This window comes from Macrosteles quadrilineatus, unplaced genomic scaffold, assembly GCF_028750875.1.
Source record: "Macrosteles quadrilineatus isolate MER2022 unplaced genomic scaffold, UCM_ALF_1.0 Scaffold_9__3_contigs__length_116548681, whole genome shotgun sequence".
NCBI lineage: Eukaryota > Metazoa > Arthropoda > Insecta > Hemiptera > Cicadellidae > Macrosteles > Macrosteles quadrilineatus.
Window position 1 is genome coordinate 106,335,944 of NW_026542602.1, and position 25,751 is coordinate 106,361,694.

Genomic DNA, 25,751 nt, shown 5'->3' on the forward strand with positions numbered 1-25,751 from the left:
GAACCCGGGACCTCCTGAACCTCAATCCGTGACGTTACCAACTATGCCACGAACGCCGCTGAAATCACATCGTTTCGTTACGGTAATCGTGTTGCCTCAAGAGAATACATTAGCCACTAGAGATATGACGTCACTACACCTTAAGCCTTAGTCCCTTCCGTGTGCCCATTCCAAACACCCCACTCACCTAGTTCTCTGTTGACTGTTCTGTTCTGTTCTCGTTCTCAGTTCAGTTCAGTTCGTTTTGTTGTGTGTCGTCGTCGTCGTCTCGTCCGCCAGCCAATCAATCAGCGTTTGGCTAGCTTTTGCCTTTGCGTTAAACGAAACGTCGAAACGTCATATTGATACTGTCAGCCCAAGCCCAAAGTGTGCAAGTGATGTTTTATCAGTGAAAACATATTGTGTGGTACTCAACAACAGACTTCAAATTAGTTCCCCCTTTAGGAAGTTTTATAAACTGTCTAGGTGTTATTTTGTAAATCAATCTGGCACTTGCGCTTTCTTATCGTCTGATTTGAAGTAGGATTAGCCTACATGACAACTGATCGCTTGTAGAAGGAGGACAAATTGAAGACATCAGTGTGTAATAAATATAGGCCTATTAATTTCCAAAGAAACATTATAACCAATCACCGCAGACGATCTTCGAGCTCTAAGCAGGCTAGGCATTTGAAGCCTAAGCCCTTAAAAACTAAATGATATCCCTCATCGGCCTTGGTGACCACCCTTCTGTGTCCATACATTGAATCATGTCAAAAAATAAATTAAACCTCACATTACCTCCGGGATCAGTTGATACAGTTAATGTTGTTTCACCTTCTGCAACAGTAGCTATTGATACCGAGTAAGTAGTTATCTTTGTATAGTAACAGACTAATAAAATTAAATTGTGTCCTGGTAATGGAATAAGGTTAACAGAATTTTTGTCAAGTACGTAGTGTAGTGTCAGATATTGAGAATCAGTTAAGGCTAGGCCATTCAAGCCTAAGCCTGACGGACTTAGATGATATCCCTCAGCGCCTATGGTGTCCACCCTCCTGTGATGATTTATTGAATCATGCCAAAAAATAAATTAAACCTGACATTACCTCCGGGATCGATTGAGCAAGTTGACGTTGTATCACCTTCTGCATCAGTTGCTATTGATATGGAGTAAGTAATATTGTTTCTGTTATAAAAACCATTATTCTGAGAGCCTAATTTTCCATTAATCCAGTGATGTTTAATTTCCGTTTTAGCTTAGCCTGTAACTGCTAAGTCTCACAATTTAGCCTACTGGTACAACAACTAACTGTCGACCTCAGTCTAAACTAACTTTGTCATTTACAGTCCCAGAGATTACAGTTTTAAACGTTAAACTCATTTTAGGTCATAAGTTTAGATTTACTACGGCTGCACTTTACTTTACGTCCTACACTCATTCCAATGAAACTATCGATTGTTCGATTGTTTCATTCGATATATCGTTTGGTTAGTTAGGTTAGGTTAACCTTACCTAATTAACCAAACGATATAACTTATCGAACAATCGATATATCGATCGATATTTTCATTCAAATGAGTGTAGAGGACGTAAAGAAAAGTGCAGCCTTTACCACTAATACTGAAACCCTACCCAGGCTGACGCTAACCGAAACCCCTGGTCTGTGAGACCCCATTTGAAAATAATGGACCCGCTTAGAAACACACAAACTGAGACCCCGCTTTAAAAAAACATTAACGCTGGGCTTTGAGACGGGCATGTTATGAGCAGACAACCCTGTCAAGGTCATGGCACCCAAGGAAAATGAACAAACAATAAGTTAGGCCTATATCAACAGGTAGGGGAGGAAAAGGGGGCAAGGTAGGCCTATTAGGGGAATTGAATCCCCCAAGTAAACAGTGTTGCCAACATGTGTTTATGAAAATTCCCGTGGGTCTGCCAGACCGGGGTTTTGGTATAAGTGTTAAGCACAGGTCAAGTGTTACTTTGTAAGTCAACTAGACTATTCTTTATGACAGAAGTTGTTAACTTAAATAAGCTTATCGTATTTTTATTTGACAATAACATGGTTTAGTTATATTTTGTTTATGATAAGGAAAGTAAGTATAGGTAAACTTAGGGTAAGTTTTATTATTTTTAAGGCTTAATAACATTTTTGTAACTTATGGGCTTGTTTATATTGATCCAGTTTTAAATGAGAAGTAAAAATTGTAGGACTTAGCTGGGCCTACATGTGATGGAGAAAATCTATAGATGTCAGCTAAATAGGCATAGGCCTACTTACTAGTTCTCAGTAAGTTATTTTAAATTGAATTAATATAAACAAGTTAAGTTAACGGTATTTATTTTGTTTCTTTTGAAAGTGATTCCTTTTTAATTTCTGTCTTGGATTAGCCCGAACGCAGTGTATTCTAACCTAAACTTTTTATATTTTAGGAAGCAGAATAATGAACCAGTGTCAGCCGGTGCTAAAAGGTATCTCCAACACCTTTCAGTAGCTCACTGTGGCTAATTTATAATATCATTGTTGACCTTCATATCTCTTGGGTTCTTACATGTTGATCTGTTTTCCTTCATATTCTATGTAGGTTCAACAGAGCATACCATTTTGTGTCTAATCGATCATTGACCCCTAATAGTTCTTCTTTTAACCTTTTCTTTCCAATTTTTCCAATTAATTAAATAACTGGTTAATTCTTCTTATTCTTTGTCTACCGTAGATGTAGGCTTGCCCACATCTACGTTTGGCTAAGTTGACTTACTTAAGATAACATAACCTTATTTTATGTCAATAAATCAATCCAGGAGGCAAATTATGTAGGTATAAATTATGGTCGACTATAATTAGTTGGGGATTTTTTAATAAAATAGGCATGCATCTTATTCTGGGTTTACTGTCATTCATTGTTTGGTCTAACATTTATATAAATTTTGATTAGGGTGACTTGAAATTAACTTAACTTAATGTCTGTTAGTTTGACTAATTATGGGATTTTTACCAAAAATACTTAACTTATAGGGCTTATTTAATTGGATGTTTCTTTTTATGATTTAAAATTTCATTGGCGTGTCTACTAAAGCGAGCTATAGGAACTAATGCCGATGAAGGGAACAAAAATGACTACCGTAAGCTAAGTAATTGGTTAGTTTGAGACCAATAGTTATTTAGGCCTAATTTGTACATGATTAATTTTAGGTAAGTGTCTAAACTTGATTTGCCACAAAAATCTGGAATGATTAGGTAGGTAGGGTGTCGTTTATTGAAAAACTTTAAAATTAGACAGCACTGTCTTTTTTTAAAATAAAATTCTCAATAAAAAATACTCTACCTAATCATTCCAGGTTTTTGGACCAAATTATATTCTTCATGTATTGTCGAGGCTCCTCATGAATTTTTTTCACTGTTAGGTAGTATTTTAGATAGACTACTAAACCTTTTTTGGTAATTTGGCCTAACTTCAATAGCCGAGTTAATATTTCTTTTTAACTCTTTTAAGAAAAATAAATCTACTGTAAGTTACTTCATAACTATTCTTTCAAAATATTAGTAGGCCTATCAAAATTAATACCCTTAAATTTTGTTCTGTGATATTAATAGGAGAGCCTATATTGCTAACCTTTAGAAATGCTCTTTCTTAAGGGTTGTTATAGCAACAAAACAACCTTTCTACTCCCCTCCCCTCTAAAAAAAAAAATAAAAAAACACCTTCCAGCTTTATCAAGGAAACTCACAATCAAAACATCTCGGATATCTGTGACATACACCAGTAACATAATTGGGTGCTTTCCCGTTAAAGGGAACATTCATTATTATCAATGATTTCTTTTAAATATAGGCCTATCGATAATTTATTTTTTATTCAATATATCGATATTAATAAATTGAAACTTATCAGCTGACAACTACGATAAATATTGTTCAGTAGGCCTATCAAGAAAAACTTTATAAATTTTAATACTGTAGGCCTACATTTGTACCATGACTTAGCTAATGCAATATGTAGGCCTATTGTCAATTTAAGCTCAATAAAATTATTTAATTTGATTTGATCAACAAACAATAAAAAAATATTATATTGAAATGAAATTGTTCTAAACTGACCTAACTAACCAAACTTGCTGTAACATTTCAAAATTCCGTTCTATAGCCTATTCCCCATATGCCTTTCCTGTAATGAAACAGAATTTTGAAACGGTAACTTAGCCTACAGAAAGTTTGGTTAGTTATGAAGTTATGTTAGGTTGGTTTAGAATAGTTTCATTTCTTGATCCAATATATGGCTATTATTTTTACCTAAACAAGATTAGTTCCTATTCTCTAATACAAGCTATAACTCAATAACTCGGTTATTGAACCAAGTATAACTTTTAGTCATATTTGCTATGTCTGTTTGTCTGTAAATTTAAATGTGTTTGAAGATATTAAAACAGATGGAATATGGATCGTCAAAGAAAACAAAAATATCGATATATCGAAAAGAAATCATTGATAATAATGAATGTTCCCTTAACAGGAAAGTACCCTTACTTGTTTGTACGTACTTTAAATTTTAAGACAAAACCATTACGTCACAGCTCTGTAGGCCTACATGACTTTTGACTCATGTTACATAGAAGAAAAACTGCCCTGTCAACAAGTGATATGAACAAATTAGCCATGGCTTAGTGCACTGGAATGATCCTAGTGTCTATTCAAAGATCCGTATTGTATTAGCTGTCTCATTACCTGATCCGATGCTTTCTGTGCTCTGCTTCATTATAAAGTAGTTCATCCTAAACTCTTTGACCACAAATTCCGCCTTTTGTTCTCATCAGCACTCCAAGTTGTTAAACCCCGTTTTAAGTATTGGTACGGTAATCAATCGCTTAATCAAATGTACATTTGTAAAATATTAACATGTGTGATTTATGCTATACTAAAATCTCTCCATCATGAGGTGTGTAGTCTGTACCACCTTAATGAAATATTAGAAAATTGTGGTTGAGTTAACCACAAATTACAAACCTTGTAATTATATATGCTGTATAAATCAACAGGAACAAAAAACGAGCTGAAACCCTCAGACTAGTTTTATATATTTTATGTTTTTAGGATGGTTGTAGTTGTGTAATAAAACACAAGTCAACGAGAGCTTTTGACACTTTTTGCTCTCTGTTAGAGTATTACTAATGGAAACAACTTGTTTGCTTGATGTTTGATCTTATTACATACCTATATATTTTTTTAAAAGCCATATAAAATTAATATAAAAGCCAGAATTTGGATTTTTATAGAATACTTTTTTAATCTTGTAGTTTACCGTGAATTAGATGCTAAGACATTTGTGTCTTCCAATATGAAAACAAAAATCAGGATAGGATTATGTTTGAATTAATTAATTGCACCTAATTATCCACATCTTAAATTAAATTCTGATATTTTCAAAAATCAAATAATAATTCAATATTTTTGTCTGTAAGTAAAACAGAATGGTTTTGTATTCAATAATTTTAAACTTCCAACCTTCTACCACAGAAAACATACTACTATAACCCAGAATGCCAACCGCATGGAAAAAGCGTTAAGTACTTAGAGAGAGCTTTGCCTGTCAGTTCGTAGGCAGCGCCACCAGCGTTGCAATGCACTCAGCATAGCAACGCTGGTGGCGCTGCCTACGAATTGACAGGCAAAGAAAGTACTTAACGCTTTTTACCATGCGGTTGGCATTCTGGGTTATAGTAGTATGTTTTCTGTGCTTCTACTTTCAACCGGTAATCATACTGTTACAGTATGTCATTTTTGAAGGATCTTATCTTCAAGACTATAGCCTATCTTTATTCTTATTTGTAAGAAATTTAAAAGAGCATTTTTGGTCATGTGTACTTTTACATTTGTACGTACTTTTGCAATATATTACTCATGTTTTCTCTAATTTTTTATTTGTTAGAATTTAAAGTTCTGTGCATATTTTTTGACTATGTTCATCTATACTAAATTTTGCGACCTCTGACAGATAGCTTATGAAAATAAGCAGGATTAAAGAATATTTTAAATCTTCGCCTTGTTCAGAAATGTAAAACGAGCAGATTTCGTGGTCAAAGAGAATGATTGTAGAACTAATCATGGTTGTGCCATTCCAGATCATAAGTGTTAACCTGCCACCAATTCATTTGTCTACCTAGCTGTCTTGTCATAGTTGCTTCATAGCTCATTTCATGGTTCTGGGAATTATCAATTTTAACCATAATATCACACAGGGTTCCCAAAAATGTGGACTGCAAGTAAAATATGATTGTTTTTTTTTCAAACCAAGTCATTACTGTAAAATTGACACTAAAGAAGTACGGTAAAGTTATAAGTGAAAATGAAGTGAAAACTTTCAGATGATGTGAAGCCTATCATGTTTCAAATTTAAAAGTTTTGTGTGGAAATCATTGCAAATAAATACTTCTGAGCAGTGTTTGTGGCTGGCATACCTACGTCAAATGATGAGGCAATGATAATTGATAATGACACTGCCAGAAATAAAACAAAAAAACAATACCGTACATAAAAATCCCAAAAAATAATATCTAACATTTTCAAGAAGTGATTATAAAATTTGTATGGGGAACCATACACACACAAATTGTATACTGTGTGTGATACTAAGTTATTGTATCGTCAAGGAGTGTAGCTTTATTCTCAACAGTTGTCCAGAAATTATATATCATACTGTGGCAGGTAGTAAAATAGGCTAATTTTATTATGACAATGTGAATGCTATTTATCTGGTTTGGTTGTAAAATGTCCCATAAGTTAGTTGTGAATGAAGCTTTGACTCGCTAAACTTGGGTTGGTTAAATTGAGGATGCGAAATACTAACCCCCAAAAAACCACCCCACCCCCCGCCCAGGTGAAATGTTTTGTCACGAAATCTGCCAACTAACCAATAATGGGAGCCGTGTCCCCTACTGGAATACTACCCCCTTTAGCAAAATGTGATGTATTAAAGTTAATTTCATACGTAATAATTATCATTGTAATTTTAATTTTAATTAGAGTAATTCCGCTTGATAAAAGAAAAGGCTTGTGGGGGATACCAAACAGAATTTTAAAATGTTACAGCAAGTTTAGTTAGTTACTTATGTTGGTTTAGAACATTTTGACAACAAAACTTGAGTGTCCGTGACTGAAAAACTATATTATGAAACATCTGTAATTTTGTAAAATATTAGTGAATTTCCCTATAGGGTGGTAGCTATTACCGTAGGTGGCTCGGTAAGACCTAGGCCCGGGGCCGATTTACTTTTTCATTTTGATGTACCTAGGGGCCAAAAACACTATTCGTTGAAATTTTTATATATGTACCTATATAATTATATATATGTCCGAGAACGTGATAACGAGTAATTTTTGTCCGATTTTGATGAAATTTGGCTTGAAGGTGTATGGCGGAATGAACTTGAATGAGTTCTCGAACCAGCACAATCGGGCCATGGGAACAATGTTTTTTCCCATTTTTGACCATAAAAACAAAAAATTTCTCAATTTCTCTCCAGACAATTTTGTAGAGCTTAAAAAACACATAATAAGGTATAGGGTATTATAAAGTGTTTTTGTACAATTATTAGGTTACGGAGATTATTCAAAAAATTGTAAACTTAAAATTTCCATGTTAGGTACTGTATTCTTTTGGAGAATAAGTAAACTCTTGTAGTTTGCTCCTTTTATGGATATATTTTGATCAAACATGATAAATTTTCATTCATTCATTCATTTATTTATTTTATATTAAGCTATTATATTTTACTAATTAACACAATCTTTACCTTCCCTGTAGCAGCAAACCTAGGTACTCATTTAACCTAATGTTTTTTAATTTTAAATAATATTTAGGCTAAGTGAACATCAAATCAGGCAATTGGAAATTCGCTTAGTCTGCAGGTTTGCTGTGGCAGGGGATACTCCTTTTTATTACCTACCAAAATTCATTCACTTTATAGTGTCTCTTTTATAGTTAAAATGTTAAAATTAAAATCAAGTGTTGATGGTGCCTATAATCACAGACAATAGACCCATTAATTGGTCTATAGTCTGTGCTATAATCCACCACTTTGAAAAACAAAATAAAATAGGAGAAAAACTATTAGAAATTCTTAGTGTCAATATTGGGTTCCAAAAAATCTTGGCAAGATTAAAAAAACAGAGATAATTACTTCAGTAACAGATCTTGGTGAAAATGAGAATAATTTTATGGCGATGTTTCTACTACAATTCACATTAAGCCGAGTTTTCCTAGAAGCTGAAGAGAAGCGCGGAGAGTGGAGAAGCGGATAAACATGTCATTCCGCTCCACTTCTAGGAAAAAGTAACATTAAATTACCTAACACAAGAGGAGTCTGCGCTCCGCTTCCGCGCCTAGGAAAACCGGCTTTAAGGCCTAATTTTAAGGTTCAGGTGGATCAAATGATTTTTACTATTCTTCACTATATCCATATTTATGTAGGAAAAGGTATGTTATCAGAACTCTATGAACTATAAACCACATTTAAATAATCTGATAACGCCTGATAAATATCATATATCGGTAGATCAAGAAGCAATTGATTTGATAGTTTCATTATGTAGGTAAATAGCACATCACTCCTATTTAACTCAATCTTAATGTCGAAATAGAACTTATTCTCTCAAAGAAAATCTTATTAAAGCTACAAAAAAGGGAAAGCATCGAAAATCCCTTGAAAAATTTTTAGAATACAAAAATTATATGCTTGAATACTATTTGTATTTAACATGTTTTAATCAAGTACCAAACACCCATTTCTTTTAAACTAAGTTCTACTGTTGGCCTACTGGTTTGTGATCCATCCGTCCGTTAAATGATCCAATTAGGAAATGACTTGGCAGTAGAACATTGGTGCGAACGTTCAATTTTAACCAGCTTTATCAGAAACACATTTCCCTGTAATCTTTTTCAAAACAGTTTTTTTTACCTTATGTTTACTTTTCTTTTGTAGTGCATGGAAAATGTTAGATTTTTATTTTGTTTTGCTTCCAATTATTTTGGCTTGCTGTTGAACCTCCTAACAAAATCCATAAGGCAAAAATGTACACATTTGTTTGTAGTTTGTAGCTTAAAAATACCTCATCAAAATAACCCTCGTTGTCAAGTCTTGCTAGTTACATTTACTTAGTGTTGAGGGTATTATTCTGGTCAAAGTTGGTTTGTTTATTAATCAAGGTATTTGTAGTGTTTAACAAAAATGGAGGTTAAACAAACACTAACACAGTATATATATTAACCATAGTAGTGTTTAGCTCAATGTTTAAAATTATTAATAAATCTGTTCAAACAAACCTAATCCCAAGAATGAAATGTGCTTACACATTGAAACACACTGACAAAATGTTTGTTGTCCCCTTTGAACTATCTGGATTCAAGGCTTCATCTACATTAAATTTGTTAATTCCATTTCTGCGTATGCTTGGTTTTATATCGTGAACTAAAGGAAAAGATACTTCCATTTTTGACCTGAATAACATGAATTTTATATACTTGGTGGATTACAATTGGCCTATACCAAAGTAAATAATTTAATCATTGTTTTGGTTCAATGTACTTGGTTCTATGAGTAGTTACAAAATTTGTTGTCTACAACACAACCACAGTGAAAAAATTTAGTTATGCTCAGAATCTGATGAAAGATGGCTAGTTAGAAATGTAATTATTACAAACACAAATTAATTCTTGTACCTAGTCAGACGCATTATATTGAAGAAAAGTTTTATTAAGAGGTATGTTACAGAAAAGTATTGTTAACACGTTTGCTGCTGACGACTCCGATCGGCACAGTGTGCATACAACTACAGTCGGAGTAACGGTGCAGTGTTATACAAGTTGGTCTATTGTGACCTCCGCATTTATCGGGGATCAACTAAACTATGTCAGCTATGTTGTGCCGGTCCTTTACTTTAACTTTGTAATAAAATTTCCCGTAAAACCCGTCTGGCAACGTTTTTTGTCCCATTTTCAGGGATTCTCTCTCTCCGAGCAAGACCCCACTTCCGAGCCACATTACAAAGACACTGGCAACGGATCCAGGTAGTGTTGCTATCTGTGAGTTTTTCAGTGCACTACTTTCACTCTCGGGGTAACACAGCACCATCACCACCGCTGTCAAGACTGAAATATTTTAATGCTATTGCGTTCGCTGATTCACTAGCGCGCCGAGGACATTTCCGACCGTACTGCCAAAGGGATTCTAGCAGGGAACAAGTTAGGTGGTGGACTTTCATTATACTAGACTGATTGTGACTTGAAACACTCTGCTAAGTTGGAACGTTGATACAAATACTTGTTCCTTCTCCAGTGATCAGCTATGATTGTCACAAAGATAATCCTGTCAACTGCTAAACTTACATTCTAAGGAATTTTTTATCCAGAAACTAGGTCATCTAGAACAGTCCTGCCCCTATTTTTCTGGTTAAGTCAAAATTTTCCGTACTTTTGTCAAAAAATGTTTCTGTGATACTTTTAAATTTAACCACCTGAAAACCTTTAAAATTTGTTTTATTAAGTCTTGAATCCAGGTACAAAAAACAAAATTATAAAATATTCATTGTAAACTTGTATTGAAATATTGGATTGAACGATTAGATTTGTTATTCACAGTTGTTCATTGATTTAAAAATATTTCCTAATACCGTTATTTTCCTCTTTAGCCTAGGCTACTTGTTTTGAAATATTGTTGTCTTTAAAAGTTTTGTTTCAAACAACAGTAAACCAAAGTTTAATATTAGATGGAAGAAAAATAACAAAGGAATACCCTACCCTTGTTTTTGTTAAGGAAACATGTTACCAATTGTATAATACAGCTAGATCTTAAATACTGAAATTTTAACTATCAAATCTTTCTGAGTCGTTACACAAAGAAATTAATGATGTGGATGTTATATCTTGTTGAAAAGTTAGACTCTATTGCTTGCATTATTTAATAACAAACAGATTCTGTACTACTGTGAACCCTTGACATTTAGCTGTTAAATGTGACATAGAAAGATCTAGTGGTAAGTCACATAAAGCTTGGCTAGCAAAGTGACAAATGTTTTTTCTTAAAAACAAACTTATTTTGTCCAGTCTTGAGTGCCATTATGCATTCATTTTAGCTGAATAAATTTAGGCTTATTCACAAATTATCTGCAGCCACTTGAAACTTATAACTCTGATATTACAATAATAATAAACTGGCACAAAAGTTTTACTCAAGAAAATAGACAGAGGTTTTAGAAAATTACAACAAAAATATATTCATTGCTGGAAGGGCTTTTGATAGTTTGAAATGAAAGTTTTATTGTATTAGTTAGTTTGTATTATACAATGGGTGCATATTTAAATGTAGAACAACTGTGAATGTGTGAGGAGGTTCAGCAGTGAGTGTCTAAGTTGTGTTGATTCTTGTCCGTAGATGGTCACCCCGTGGCAAGCCTCAGTTGAATCTGACGCCACGAAACACCGCCTTTAGTGAGTCCGTATCGGTCAAGCCACCACCAATAAATAGGTTAGGAACAACACAACTCAATCATTCGTTTTAAGACTCATTGTCGTATTGTTGTCTATATTAATGAGGCATATAGATGAATTTTATAGTTTTACTGTTGTAAAGCTACATGTTAACATTCCTTAAAAAAACAACAAAGCAGGGAGTGTATAAGTGAGTCCCCTAAACATTACACAGTTACATAGATAGACATTCTCTTTAAATGTCGTAGGTTTTAAATCAGGCCCTATGCAACAATATTTTTCTTTTCCAATATTTTGTTATTTTAAATAAATTGGAAATGTAAAATATTGATCTACAAATTCTATTTGTATATTTATTTATTTCAAGGACAAAATTCCATAAAATTGTTAACCTAGTCTTCTGGAGATATGTTGTTTAACGTAAGGCAATTACAAAATACAAAATATAGAAACAAAAAAGTAAATATTTTGATGCAATTCTTTTCAGACTTGAGTCAAAAACATAAGCTTTGGGATCTATTAGATATATTTTTTGCCATTGTAAGCAGGCAAGGAAAAAAGAAAATCGTTGTCCATAGGGTATTTACATTTAATTTGTTTTATATGATTATACATTTTTTGTTTGTAGCGAAAAGAGCTCATCTACTTATAAATTACACATTTATCACATCCTTGAAAATTACCACTCGCATAATGAAATTTGAGCAGCAAGCAGATGCAAAAATGGGAAAGTTATAAGTGTATATAAGGCAGAATGCTCTATAATGTTAGGCCTAGCTTAGGTAATCTTGTAGAATAGGAACTAGCACTGGATATTAGACAGTCAATTTGTATTGGTTTTTTATTCAATAACTTCTTGATCAGCATTGTACGTGTTATTAAATTTACAGAAAGCAAATAAAAGAAATGTCTTATAACACTTAAACATATATTTACGCTTAGGCCTATACTCACAAGATGGTAAATATACAAAAAAGATGGTAAGTGGTGATCGATTTCGATTGGACACTCCAATCATCATTAGACCCAATAATAGGCGAATGACAAGAATCTTGAATGGCGTCCCTACTTATACCCTATAAAATCTAATCTATAAAATCAATTGTAACGATTGTGATCGCTTCTACATTGGACAGACTGAGCTTCGTTAACTGCTTCAAAAACCACATATCTGCGTGGAGGAACAACAAACCGGAAAGATCAAATGTCGCACAACACCTGTTACAAAATGGCCACTCAATAGGAAAAATGGAGGATAGTCTATGTATTTTACAGAAGTGTAAAAAAGGATATGTAATGAATGCTTGGGAAGAATTGTATATTTATAAGGAAAATGTAAAAATAGAAATAAGTTGATTAATGAACAAGTAAATTTCGATTCCAGTTGTACTTATAAAAATGTATGGGCCGGTGCTTCCGGTAGTCAATAGGGTATAAGTAGGGACGCCAATGAAGATTCTTGTCATTCGCCTATTGGGTCTGATATTGGAGTGTGTAACAGCATAAGCGTAAATATATGTTTTAAGTGTTATAAGACGTTCCTTTTATTTACGTTCCGTTATTTAATCAATAACAGTTCAATTCACTTAACCTAGGTGTTATACTTTGATCATCATAAAGCATAGCCTTAGGTATTATGTTTATACAGGGTGATTGATATAAGTGTGCCAGCCGTTTTATTCAAAAACCATAAGTGATATCAAAAAAAGTTAAATGGTAAGTGCCTTGGATTTTTTATTTAAAAAATTTTAGTCAAGTCGAAAAAATTATTTTGGTCGCCATTTATCCAATATGGCCGCCAACTTTGATTTTTATTATGGAACACCCTGTATTTTATGATGTATTCCGGTAGAAAATGTAATTTTAAGACGACTTTATTCCTGTGATTTTTTTCATAAACCTAACCTTTTCAAAGATAATAATGGTTTAAATTGTTAAATTTTGAATGGTTTTCGAACAAAACAGCTGGCATGCTTGCTTAGGCCTTTATCGAAACTCTTTCTCATGCAGAAATTTCAAAACTTTAACCATTATTATCTTTGAAACGGTTAGGTTTATGAAAAAAATCACAAGAATAAAATCGTCTTAAAATTACATTTTCTACCAGAATACGTAATAAAATACAGGGTGTTCCATAAGAAAAATCAACGTTGGCGGCCATATTGGAAAAATGGCGGCTAAAATAATTTTTTTGACTTGACTACAATTTTTCAAATAGAAAATCCATAGCACTTACCATTTAACTTTTTTTGATATCTCTTATAGTTTTCGAATAAAATGGCTGGCACACTTATATCAATCACCCTGTATATCTTCTACTTCAGGACTGGTTGTCTATTATTTTTATAATAATTGTAGTTTACCCGTAACGCTGGTTTTTGTTCCTTTTATTGTTTCCTGAAAATAAGAGTGAAAAACAAGTTATATGTTTAAAAATATCTCAACTCGAGGATGTGATAGCCACAGTTTGATAAGATATTTCCTAACTGACAGAAATTGTATGCTAAAACAACTGTTGGTTGCGACTAAAAACAACATTTAACTTTTTTTTACGTTTAGTTTGTAGGCTTTGTTATTTACTAATTTAAAATAGATTTTTTTATAATAGTAAACGTAACAGTAGTGTGGTAAGGAAATAAGCTCTTATTGAGTAGGTCTCATGGTAATATATTACTATTTAAAACCAAGCCTATATAATTTATGACCACATCAAATCACTTGAATTTCAAAAGAAATTGAGCTGAAATTGTTTTGTGCAAAATGTTTTCTCACAAATAAGACAATATCTTCCTTTATTCAATAGGAAATATGAAGTGTCTGTTACTAAAATTGTTTCAGGAGTTGACATGCTGTTTAAACTATTATAAAGGTAAACATCTTCTGAAGAACAAGTCAGTTTTGGTAAGATTATCATAATTGAATTTCAGGGAATCATTCTGGAATCACCAAAACTGCTGCTTCAGAGAAGTGCGGGTGCAAACAAAGGAAAGAATGTCTTCCTCTTGAATAACTTGAGGCTTATACATTGCATGTGCAAATTGTACATTTATTTTGCAAGAAAATGTATTCCAGCATTTAAAGATTAGTTCCTATATTCCTTGAGGCAAGGCCACACTAAAAAACAGGCCGTAATGCTCGTCAAGGATGACGTCACGATAGAAGACGGCAATGACGTAGGTATTTATTTATTTTCCAAGAAAAGATTAAAACAAGCAGCTGATCGCAAACGGCAAACATTATGTCATTGCCATCTTCTATTGCGACGTCATGCTTGACGAGCATTACGGCCTGTTTTTTTTTAGTGTGGCCTTGCTTGAGTGGTGTTAGGAGAGAATCCATTATGTATAATCTTATTCTTTCTGAATAAATAGTTCTGCCTTTCCTCCAAATCAACTCAACTTATTAGTCATATACATGAAGTATTAATCTTTTTACGATTATGAATGGAGTCTTTGAAATTTGTAAAATCACAGAAAATAATTTTAATAATATTATTTTTTTACATTTAAAGCACAGTACATATAATACAAGTTTTAACAGCCATATTTACATTTTTCTTCCTTATTATAAATTTTGAGTTTGTTTAAACATGTTAGTTTTCTTTATTTTTTCAACTTTAAGTAAATATTATTCAACCAAACTCCTTTATCTGTTACACGAAACAGTTTTAAAAGTCGGTTAAAGTTTTGAAAATGGTTTTTTTAAAACTAAGTTCAGTTGTTGGTCTAACAAGCCTTTCCAGAGCTGCATCTGTCGAGTTCTCATGTGGAATGTTGAGTGGCTAACATGTACAGGCACAGTTCTCTCTGTGGCAAATCAAGCATCGAGATACTCCAGGAGCGACTAGAGGAGCTGGGGATGGACGATACACAGAGGAAGAGGATGGAGTTCTTCCTCTGTCAGAAGGAGAAGATCGGAGAGTTGACGGACGACGACCTGGAGAAGCTGGGGGAGTTGGGTGCCGGCAACGGAGGAGTAGTGATGAAAGTGCGGCACATACCTAGCGGACTCATAATGGCTAGGAAAGTGAGTAGACTCTCATTGTAACAGTTAGTGCCACATTTCTGAAAGAGCTGAACATGTAGATGGCAATGCGGGAAATGGAAAAAGTATTCACTCTTTAACTTCTTTCTATTAACATCTGATGTTTTGGCTTTTCCTAGTTTAGGCAAGGTTCCGGGTTTACAGTTTTTGAATGAGAGCAGTCTGTTATGAGTTTTGTTTGGAAAGGGATAGAGTTTGTACAGTTCAACTAGAGTCCAGAGGCTTAAAAGCAACCAAGATACTTAAGAAAACATAAAATATTAATTTCATCTTAGTGTAGGATTTCTACAGAGTGATTCCCTGTCACTCTACAAAAATGTGGAGTGACAATTTGAGAGCCAAGTAGTGAATAATATATATTAAGATTTTGTTTTGAACATATTTATAAAGGCAAGTTGTAGATTGAGAGTAGTCTACTGTATAGTGGAGTGCCTAAACATAAAACCCGTACAATTGTCGATAACCATAGCTGCTATCTTAAGATTAGGAAAATACAGATAAAACTTAACTCTAGAAAATGTGAAGTATTTTCTGCATCAGAATATTTCTGTATCAGAATATATCGTACATAATAATGAAACTAAAGCATTTATTGTTGTATGACAATTACATGCATTACAATTTTAAGTTAATTGAATATAACATAAGTGTATGAATGAAATTTACAATGTATGCTGCAGTGTATCAACATCGAAATCCATGATCTTTGGAGACAGATACGATATTTATTTTTTATGATAGCCAACTAGTTTGTTATAGCCTCACCTTGTTCTGTTGCTCTAGTTAATTCATCTGGAGGTAAAGCCAGCAATCAAAAAACAGATCATCCGAGAGCTGAAAGTGCTTCATGAGTGCAATTTCGCTCACATAGTAGGATTTTATGGAGCATTTTATAGGTATGTAGGCCTATCACTTTATAAATCTTGTTATAAATTTCGGTATAGCAAGCCCATATATCATGTAAATTTACAATCTACAATCTTGAAAACAAAACAATAGCTCAGCTAAAAAATAATTTGATAGAATAAGCCGCCATCATTGATGAGAAATATCAAACAAATTATTTGTAGTACTGAATTTACTAACAATAACTCCGATGATGTACGTTAAAAGAAATATTTTATTCATTGAATGATCAACCATATTTTGTAATCAAAGCAATAGTGATTGTTTTCACTTTTATTTATTACTCATTAAACAATGCTATATGCTCAAAATTGTTATTATTTCTCTCTATTCATCGCAGTTAGGTGAATCAACTTAAGTCTTTAAAGACCCGAAAACAAAGACTTATTGTACAAAAAATGCAGAGAAATTATAAATCAGAGTGAAACATTAACCCCAATGGAGTTCCTCAGGGCTCCATTCTCGGCCCTTGTTTATTTATTATTTATGTTAATGATCTATGCAATGCTACTAAGATGTCCACCTTTCAATACGCAGATGATACCGCTTTAATTTGCCCAGGACAAAACAGTGAGTTCATACAAGCCTCAATAACTAAGCAATTTCAACTCCTTGGGGATTGGTTTGTAGTAAATGGCCTGTCCATGAATGTGGCAAAAACTCAACTAATTCAGTTTTCTGCATCCAATATTAACCAAGAAATAATTGTAAATACAAACTTAACTACAATTCATTCACAACAGTCAATAAATTATTTGGGAATAGAAATCGATTCACAACTAAATTGGCAAAAACACATTAAAAACCTATCAAAAAGACTACGCTCAGCAACATTTGTTCTCACAATAATTTGGGATACTACTAATCTAGAAACACAAATAGTAGTATATCACGCATATTTTTCATCGATTATGAATTATGGAATTACTGTATGGGGCTCATCAAGCCAGGCCACAAAAATATTTATTCTCCAAAAAAGAGCTGTAAGATTAATGGCCAGAGTCTCCCGTAGAACTCATTGTAAAGATTTATTTATTAACTAGTGTCCCTGTTGCTCGAAATCGAGCAATTGCTAAGTATTACAAGCGTTATCTTAAAACGAATAACAGTCATATTTTTTTATGACTATAAAAGATTCGACTCAAAGATTATGGAATACTCAAGATGTACATAACAGATCGATATAATCAACATTTCTTGTAAATATCTTATCATTTTTCGAAAGCTGATTTTGTTTTTTAGTGTTTATAACACACATTATTTCTATTTCTTCCCCTTGGTGGTGTTCTATGACTTTCCTATGTTTCCATAGTTTGCAAATCGTCTCTTTCAATGATTACTAAGAAATGCAGCACAGTGTTAATTCAGTTTTCTTTTTAGTATATCAATTTATCCAGGCTCTCTCGTTTTTTCCCATTGTAATAATTACGCCAACCCAAATTCAAATAGTAACTTTTTCATTTCAACCGAGTAAGTAAATGTTTGTGGCAAACTAACTGTTAAATTAGCAAACTTATTGACTGTTTACAATTAACATATGTTCTTTTCACTTTTAATTTCTGACAACAGCTGGAGTTTCATAACAATGTTTGTTTCCCATGTTAATCTTATGGAGAAATACGAAACTTTAAAGGGCCCCAGGGCCTCACCCTCTAATTATTTCCCTGAAAAGAAAGTTTCCTGCACAACTTCACGTTACGCTCTTTCCAATGACACCAAGAACATGTCAATCGGTTCAGTAGTTTCGGAGGAGTAATTGTCACAAAAAACCTGCTTGCGTATTAAATAAGTAATAGATTTTAAAATTTTAACTTTTTTTAGCTCTTATATTTACAAATTGGCATTAATGGTTAAAAGTGATTTCGACATATTCATGGACTGTCAACAATCTCATCCACATAACACAAGATTCAAAAATATTATAAAACTAGTTCAACATAGACTTAAAATCTTTCATGTATCCCCTCAGTTATATGGGGCCAAAAATTTACAATAAATTACCCACTGGGATTAAAAACATTGCCTCATTCTCTAAATTTAAACTATCTTTAAAAAAATTCCTTTTGGAGAGGGCATTTTACTCGTTAGAAGAATATCTGGAAAATGAGTATATTTGAAAGATATTGCTTATCCCATAGATTTGTAGCTTATTATTTGCTTTATTTCTTTTGTAAGCTATTTTATTTTAAAATGTAGTATAGTATTAGTATTAGACTTTGTGACAAATCACCTGTCAAGAGAATTGATGTAATGTGATGATGTTTAATAAATAAATAAATAAAGCAACCGTCAATTTCAACGGGTTTCACCTAGGTTATAATATCGGTAGGATAATTTGTACATGTACGATGTTACGCTATGTACTAGGAGTGGGCATTATTGGACTGGTTCTGCACCACTGTTTGTTGGTGATCACTGACGCTACAAATACTGATGAATTCTGAAGTAGTCGTATGATTATAGAGTTTTAATTAAAACTCTTATAATTCAATTTTGTAAGTGATTAGATTGCCCTTTGGGAGCTTAACCAGGAAAGAAGCAGCACCAGCCTTAGAATATCTGTTTTGTATTGGTTCTATGAGGATGGGAATTGTATTTTCGATTCTCTAAAAAAGTTAATCGATTTAGTAAAAAATAACCAACTAGCTTGCAACTGGTGATGCCCACACTAAACATTGTTAGTGGTGGGTAATATTTGTGTAATCTTGAGATATTGTAGATTTTGTAACAACATAAATACAATTTTACTTCCAGTTTTTAAACCGTTTACCACACCCATAACACTGTTGTAGTGATGGAGAAATCAGTATCTGTATGGAATACATGGACGGAGGTTCACTAGATCTAATATTGAAGAAAGCTGGACGAATTCCTGAGAATATTTTGGGGACTATTACATCGGCAGTAAGTAATTTGTTAAGATAATTTATAGCATGTAATTTTGTAGTAAGGACAAAATGTTTGGAGAATCCCTTTTCTCAATTGTAATAAAAGAGATTATTACTTTTTACTACCCTCCAGACCAACTGTGGACGTTTTGTGATTTTTTTGTATGTGAAGTGGTTGCCCAATGCTCAAAATTGTCCAACAAGTACTATTGACGTATATTATTACAATGCAGACAGGGTGTTTGATAATATTTATAATTTACAATTTGTTAACAAATGATATTTCTCCCTTTAGGTGTTGAAAGGCCTCAGCTACTTGAGGGACAAGCATGCGATCATGCACAGAGATGTCAAACCTAGCAACATTCTGGTCAACAGCGCTGGCGAGATTAAAATTTGCGATTTTGGTGTTTCGGGTCAACTTATCGACTCGATGGCCAACAGCTTTGTAGGAACACGGTCGTACATGTCGGTAAGTTGGTTCAACGTCGAGTATTGAACTATGATCTAAACTTAGGAATGAATCTTATGTAGCCTAACAAGCTGTATTCCTTATTTTAACTAAAATTTTAAAATGTTGAATATAATATTAAGTGTTATTACCATTACTTCAATACAGTGATGCACATCTAGATGTGTATTTTAAGCTGAATATGAATACAAGGTTAGTTTAAAATGGAGTGAGATGATCTGTGTAGCTTTAACAGTGTTTTTTCAGCCATTATGTATTTTTATAGCCCAATGATCAAGGACACCTGGGTCCAGTTTCGAACCATCAAAAAGCTACTTACTTTTCTCAGGATTTAACCAGCAACCTTTTGATTTTTAGGCGATCACTATATAACACCTCAGCTACATAGCCAATAAATGCAATTATTACCCTTGATATCTATTGTCCTCTGCAAAGCCAATGTTTTTTGCCATAGTGAATGAAAATTCTGGTTACATTAAATGGATTTTGCTATCCAAAACAAAATTCAACACACAATCAAGCTTTCTTAACGCTAGTTTTTAAATAAGTTTTGTATTGCTCAGCCCAGGTTTGAGTGGTTTTCAATAAGATTTTTTCAATAAAAAAAATAAAATAAATATTTTTTCTATGTTCTGATTTTGAATAAATGTTATTAAATGGTGTTATAGAAGTAGGTATTGAACGATTGTTTTGTGTTCACAGCCAGAGAGACTACAAGGCACACACTACTCAGTACAGAGTGACATCTGGTCTCTAGGACTGTCTCTGGTAGAGATGGCCATTGGCATGTATCCCATTCCTCCTCCGGACGCCAAGACTCTGGCGGCCATCTTTGGACCTAACAGCAACAGAGAGGGTGACCCTTCGTCACAAGGTAAGGCTGTTATTGTTATCATTCAACTATTTTTGGAGATTGTTGTGAACTTTGTTGTGCTTTAGTCATTGTACCGATTACTATAGTTATAGAAATCATCATGCACTGATGAATACAACAGTTTGATGATAAAACAGTGTTGAAACGCATCGTCATTGTCTCCGCCGGTCACGGCATAAGTCTTAGTACCCCCTGCGGTAACGGAAACATTATAATTTTCTTCCCCAATTGCTAAAAGATTCTGTGTAGACATCATCATAACCTCCAGTCATTGCATCAGAATCGAGAATAGACACATCCTCAGTGAAAATGTTGAAATATATTTTAAATTGAAATTTAAAGTAACTGAAGTTGCTATCCTTAACCTTTTAGCATACATTTATTTGCTTGAAGATTAATGTAGCCTAAATTTTTTTTGAAATAAAAACCTATTGAAATAATTCAACATAAGGTGTAACATTTATTGACCTCAATTTCCTTGACTTGGCAATAGGGGTGTGCGAAGCAGGAAAAAATGTTCAATTCAAAGCAACGATTCAATTCAAAAATTTTCCATTTGAATCGATGCAACTTGATTCAAAGCAATGAAGCTTTTTTTCCGTACTTGTCATTGGAGTGAAATAACAATAGGCTAATTAAAATTTACCACATTTGTGTAATGAAAATTTTTGTTGATGTGGTATTAGGCCTATTCATACATATGACATATATGAATCTTAGGTGAACAACAACAAATATTTATTTTCAATCATATTAGAAGAACATGTATTGCTGGAAATGTCATTGAGCTGCTTTACTTGCCTATTTCATATTTTTTTCTTGCAGAATCATATTATTAAGCATGTTACCTATTTCTATAATATTGATTTTACAAATAAAGATATGTTTTGGTGTAAATAAAACATTTGCAAGATTTATACTGAAACTTTCAATAATTAGTTTACATCGATAAAATGAGAGGATAGAATCAGACCTACAAACCACAAGGTATACATAGCAGACCTACAAAAATACCAAATTTATCAGTCTAAGACATTAAACATACTAGTTAAGTATCAAGTAACAATTTTTCAGACTTGTGCTCTCACACTGCTTACACTTAAGAAAACTTCTCATCATTTGCAATGTCAAAACAAAAAATTATAAAGCAATATTTACAAGCAAAGAATTAATTAAATAAGAACGCCTTCGCAAAGGAAACGCAACAACAACACGCTCCTGTATTGCAGGTATTGCATTGACTTTCTGCAGGCGTTTTTCGTATATGAATAGAATCGTTTTTGATCACCACTGAATCAAATCGCGACTCAATGCATTGAATCAAATTTAATCTGAACTTTTGATGTGTCAACACCCCTACTTGGCAATAAACTATCTCTTAAAATAGTTAAACCAGAAAAATTACTTACAGACTGTACATGGATGACAGTAAAATCACAATACATTCTGTTAATGCAGCTCTAGTATTGTTGGAAATGTGCAATTGTGATTGTATTGATTAGTGATCGACATACCATGTACTCACACAGCAAAGCTGCAGTGTTACGATTCACTGGAAACTCAAGCCTCTAGAAGTAAGGATGACAAAATCAAATAATTTATTGAACTAGGAACTGTTTAATTTTGTTAGTGTCAGAATGTCTTAGTCTATGTAATTTGTTTCAGCAAATGGAAACGGGCCCCGCCCCATGGCCATTTTTGAGTTGTTGGACTACATTGTCAATGAACCTCCTCCCAAGCTGCCTTCAGGGATTTTCTCTGACGAGTTCAAAGACTTTGTAGATCGGTGTTTGAAGAAAAACCCTGCGGAACGGGCAGATCTCAAAACCTTAATGGTAAGTTTCTTTAGTATAGATTTTGCTAGGTTTATGTCTAATTAGTGATAAGGGGATTTTCAGCAGAGCAAATAAAAAAAAAAAACAAGGATTTACAGGGTGTCTGGAGACCGGGAAACCCATAAAAAGCGAAGATTATTATGACGCCTGGCACTAGAGGTTAACTGTAAGAAAGGACCATGAGGTCATAAGTTCGCCTCAATAAAGAAGGATTTTCATTTCATTTCATTTCACTATGCAAGAATTATACAGAAATTCTGTAATTATGGCAGTAATGTGCGAGAATTTTTCTGCGATAGATTTTTTTATTTTAAATGTTCAACATTTATTGAGGGTTAAACAGAGTGTAAAATTTTTCTCCAACAGGAAAAATTTATTAGGGTAAAAAGCTCTAAATCAGCATGTTACGAAGACAACAGGCTACGAAAGCCATTTTCTCGAAGCTGTCCAGCCCAGGACTAGGATTCAGGCTACTACGTCAGAGCTCGGTTTCTGAACGACGACGACGCAACGGGTGAATACAACAAATCTAAACTCTATGTCTAGTGACATCTGTGGTCTAATGTCTCGGCTGTCTGCTACGCTCGTCTAGATTGACAAATAACTCAGACAAGCAATTTTATTTTAAAGTTCTTATTGTTTAGGGATGTTCAATACTTCTGGGATTTAGAGGTAATTTTAAATATATTATATGTTAATAACCAAAACAATAATGTGTGATTTGTATTTTATTTTGTCAATGTATCTAAACTTATTTTGTATAAGTTGGAAGTGACAAAACCACAAAGCGATTTAAACATACTATTTACATAATTTCACAGTTTCATCTGTTGACAAAAGATGTTGTGTCTATTCTTAATTAAAATCAATTTTGTATGTCTAGTGTATGAATGTAATGTAATAATTGTTCATTAGTTCTACACTCTATGAAGTATTTTGAGGCTTTTTGCCGGTGGTGTGATAACGTACGGAAGGTCTAATATCGCTTGAACTGCAGCGTTTGTCCAGACTGTGTGCGTCCAATATATACCGTATGTCCAATATGAGAAGGGTGAATATCGTGTGTCACTTGCACTACACTCTCCATTGGCGTAATAGAACAGAAGGTCTAGAATCGCTCGACAAGATAGTGAAAGAGAGTGAGAGAATAGGTTTTGTTTTCTGATTAGGACGTCATTAAGGCCTAACTGTTGTACAATTGTACAAAACACAAAAATGTTGGTTATTTTTTTCAGTGAAAATGACAATAATTTCAAATACCCTACTTTCTTAGTGTAGACCATATTTAATCATTGTGATTTTAATAAATAAAAAAATTTTTGACGTCCATCAAAATGGTGCAACAAATCACCAGCTCACCCCTAACCCACAATTCCGTGCAAATCTCCCAACTCCCAAGTGCTTTGTAATATTATTGATGATTCATTCAATTCCAATGACCAATCTAACATGCCTAAATACCTTTTTACCCTCGCCACTGGCCCTTGAAAATTCTTTAACCTTCATGTACAAACAGTGTTGTTTATGTTATTAAAATGGTATTTTACTAATTTCTCATATCTTACAAGAGTTTTGCTCGTACTGAACAGGTTATAAAGATAAACATAATGTTTAAATTGCTATAACTAACTATCCATTAAGGCTGGCAAAAAGGTGATATTGCTTAACAGCTTAACAGTGTAGTTTTCTGTGGAATATGTTATTATATCAACGAGGAAATTGCATGTTGTTAATATGTAATTTAAATACCAGCATTGATTAAATTAAAGTTTACTGCGTCATGATCTGTTGAGGGTGTGCACCCTTTTTGTTTGTATTGCATATCAAATAAAATATTCAATTTGATTAACTTTTGCTAAATTTACCCAAAAAAATGCCTCGGGAATAATGGAAGGAAATTTGCGTAAATTTGGCCGAGCCCATTTGCTGGACACCCTCATTTAAATCGCATTAAAATAAAAGGTGTTTTAAAATGAATGAGACTCCTCATAAATTTAATGCTCTTATTAATCTTGGATTGGTTTCAATAAAGCACCCGGGTGTTAATTGAGCTATCGGTTTGTAGTCAAATGTAAACCCCTAAAAAGCTGGATCTTTGTTTCTAAAAATTAGCTACAATAGATAGATAAAATAACTTCTTCCCTGAATGGGAAATTCACTGAAAGAGTTTATTGTTTGTTTTGGCAATCAAAATTTAGTTTTATGAATGTTAAATTGAGTTGAGAGCAGTTCAATGACCATTTTCACCTCCCGCCTTTAAACTTGCCCCTGCTTTTACCTCATACACATTTACTAACTCTCTTAAATAAGTTACAATTTAATGTTTTGTTAGAACTGGTTGTAATTGTCACAGTGTCTCACAGGTTTACTCTTGTTTGTACAGAACCACGAATGGATAAGACGAGCTGAAAGTGATGACAACGACATTGCTGGTTGGGTGTGCAAAACAATGGGTTTGACTCCTACCACTCCCACGCGTACCAACCCTCCTTCTTGAATCACTACAGCTTAGACTTCTCAGTTGGACCCCAACCTGGCATTATAAACCTAAATATTTCATTTTGAAAACTTACTAGAGTAATTCAACGAACAAGTCATTAATAATTTCTTCTAATCTTAGATCACTTGATGTGACGTTTTGTTAATGAGTAAACATGTTCCAAAATATAATCCTGCAAAGGAAAACATTTTGAAAAAATGTTCAAACCTCTAAGTGATAGAATGAATATTGTGTCACAAATGAAGAATACCTAAAAGTGTACTGAAGCATAAATCTATTTTTGAACTGTCCTTTAAAACCTGTTAGTAGGCTATTCTGTTTCATACACTAGCCATAAAGATATATTTGATATGCAGACTCTTATAGAGTAAAATTATATTGGAAAGTAAGGTAAAATATAAAAAGGTTTTATTATTGTGCCTTCAAAAGAGTTATGGTTTGATCTCTTACAAACATCTACACAAAAAAGACTGGCTGCCAGTAGAGGGATGGTTTTAAAACTACTTGAATGTATTTAAGCTGTTTGACATCTTTGATGAACAAAGACATACAACATCAAGCTAAGAAAATACCCAATTAGTTTTAAAACTCTACATCTACACAATAAATTTATGAGTAACCGGTGAATTAGTTGAGATTTAGACTTTGCAAGTGATACTTTAGTTGTATTATTTTTTTATTGAGTAGGCAATGTATACTAATAGAGCCTGAGCCAAAAAGTCATAGTTATTATTTCTTAGTAAAAGTTTCAGATCTTAGTACCTAT

The 25,751-nt window shown here is 33.3% G+C and overlaps 1 protein-coding gene across 10 annotated transcripts; it reads left to right on the forward strand.

The window, feature by feature from the left end:
- The first annotated feature begins 379 nt into the window (after window positions 1-379).
- On the forward strand, window positions 380-25,170 carry LOC129002503 (dual specificity mitogen-activated protein kinase kinase dSOR1-like). Of its 10 annotated transcripts, none has more exons than XM_054430350.1 (10): window positions 380-844; window positions 2,420-2,458; window positions 11,411-11,503; window positions 15,261-15,492; window positions 16,294-16,406; window positions 19,209-19,320; window positions 19,600-19,776; window positions 20,479-20,650; window positions 22,316-22,485; window positions 24,869-25,170. In XM_054430350.1, the coding sequence occupies exons 1-10, from the start codon at window positions 750-752 to the stop codon at window positions 24,980-24,982; spliced, it is 1,317 nt and encodes a 438-aa protein (XP_054286325.1). In that variant the 5' UTR covers window positions 380-749; the 3' UTR covers window positions 24,983-25,170. The 10 variants fall into 10 exon arrangements, with proteins under 10 accessions (XP_054286325.1, XP_054286327.1, XP_054286329.1 ...); XM_054430352.1 differs by having other exon boundaries at window positions 381-844; window positions 15,267-15,492; XM_054430351.1 differs by lacking the exon at window positions 380-844 and adding an exon at window positions 893-1,152.
- The last annotated feature ends 581 nt before the right edge of the window (window positions 25,171-25,751 follow it).

Coding starts and splice junctions, on each gene's coding strand:
- LOC129002503 (XM_054430350.1), top strand. CDS start 750: ATGTCAAAAAATAAATTAAACCTCACATTACCTCCGGGATCAGTTGAT. Junction 19,321..19,599: donor TGGGGACTATTACATCGGCA/GTAAGTAATTTG, acceptor TTCTCCCTTTAG/GTGTTGAAAGGCCTCAGCTA. Junction 22,486..24,868: donor CAGATCTCAAAACCTTAATG/GTAAGTTTCTTT, acceptor TTGTTTGTACAG/AACCACGAATGGATAAGACG.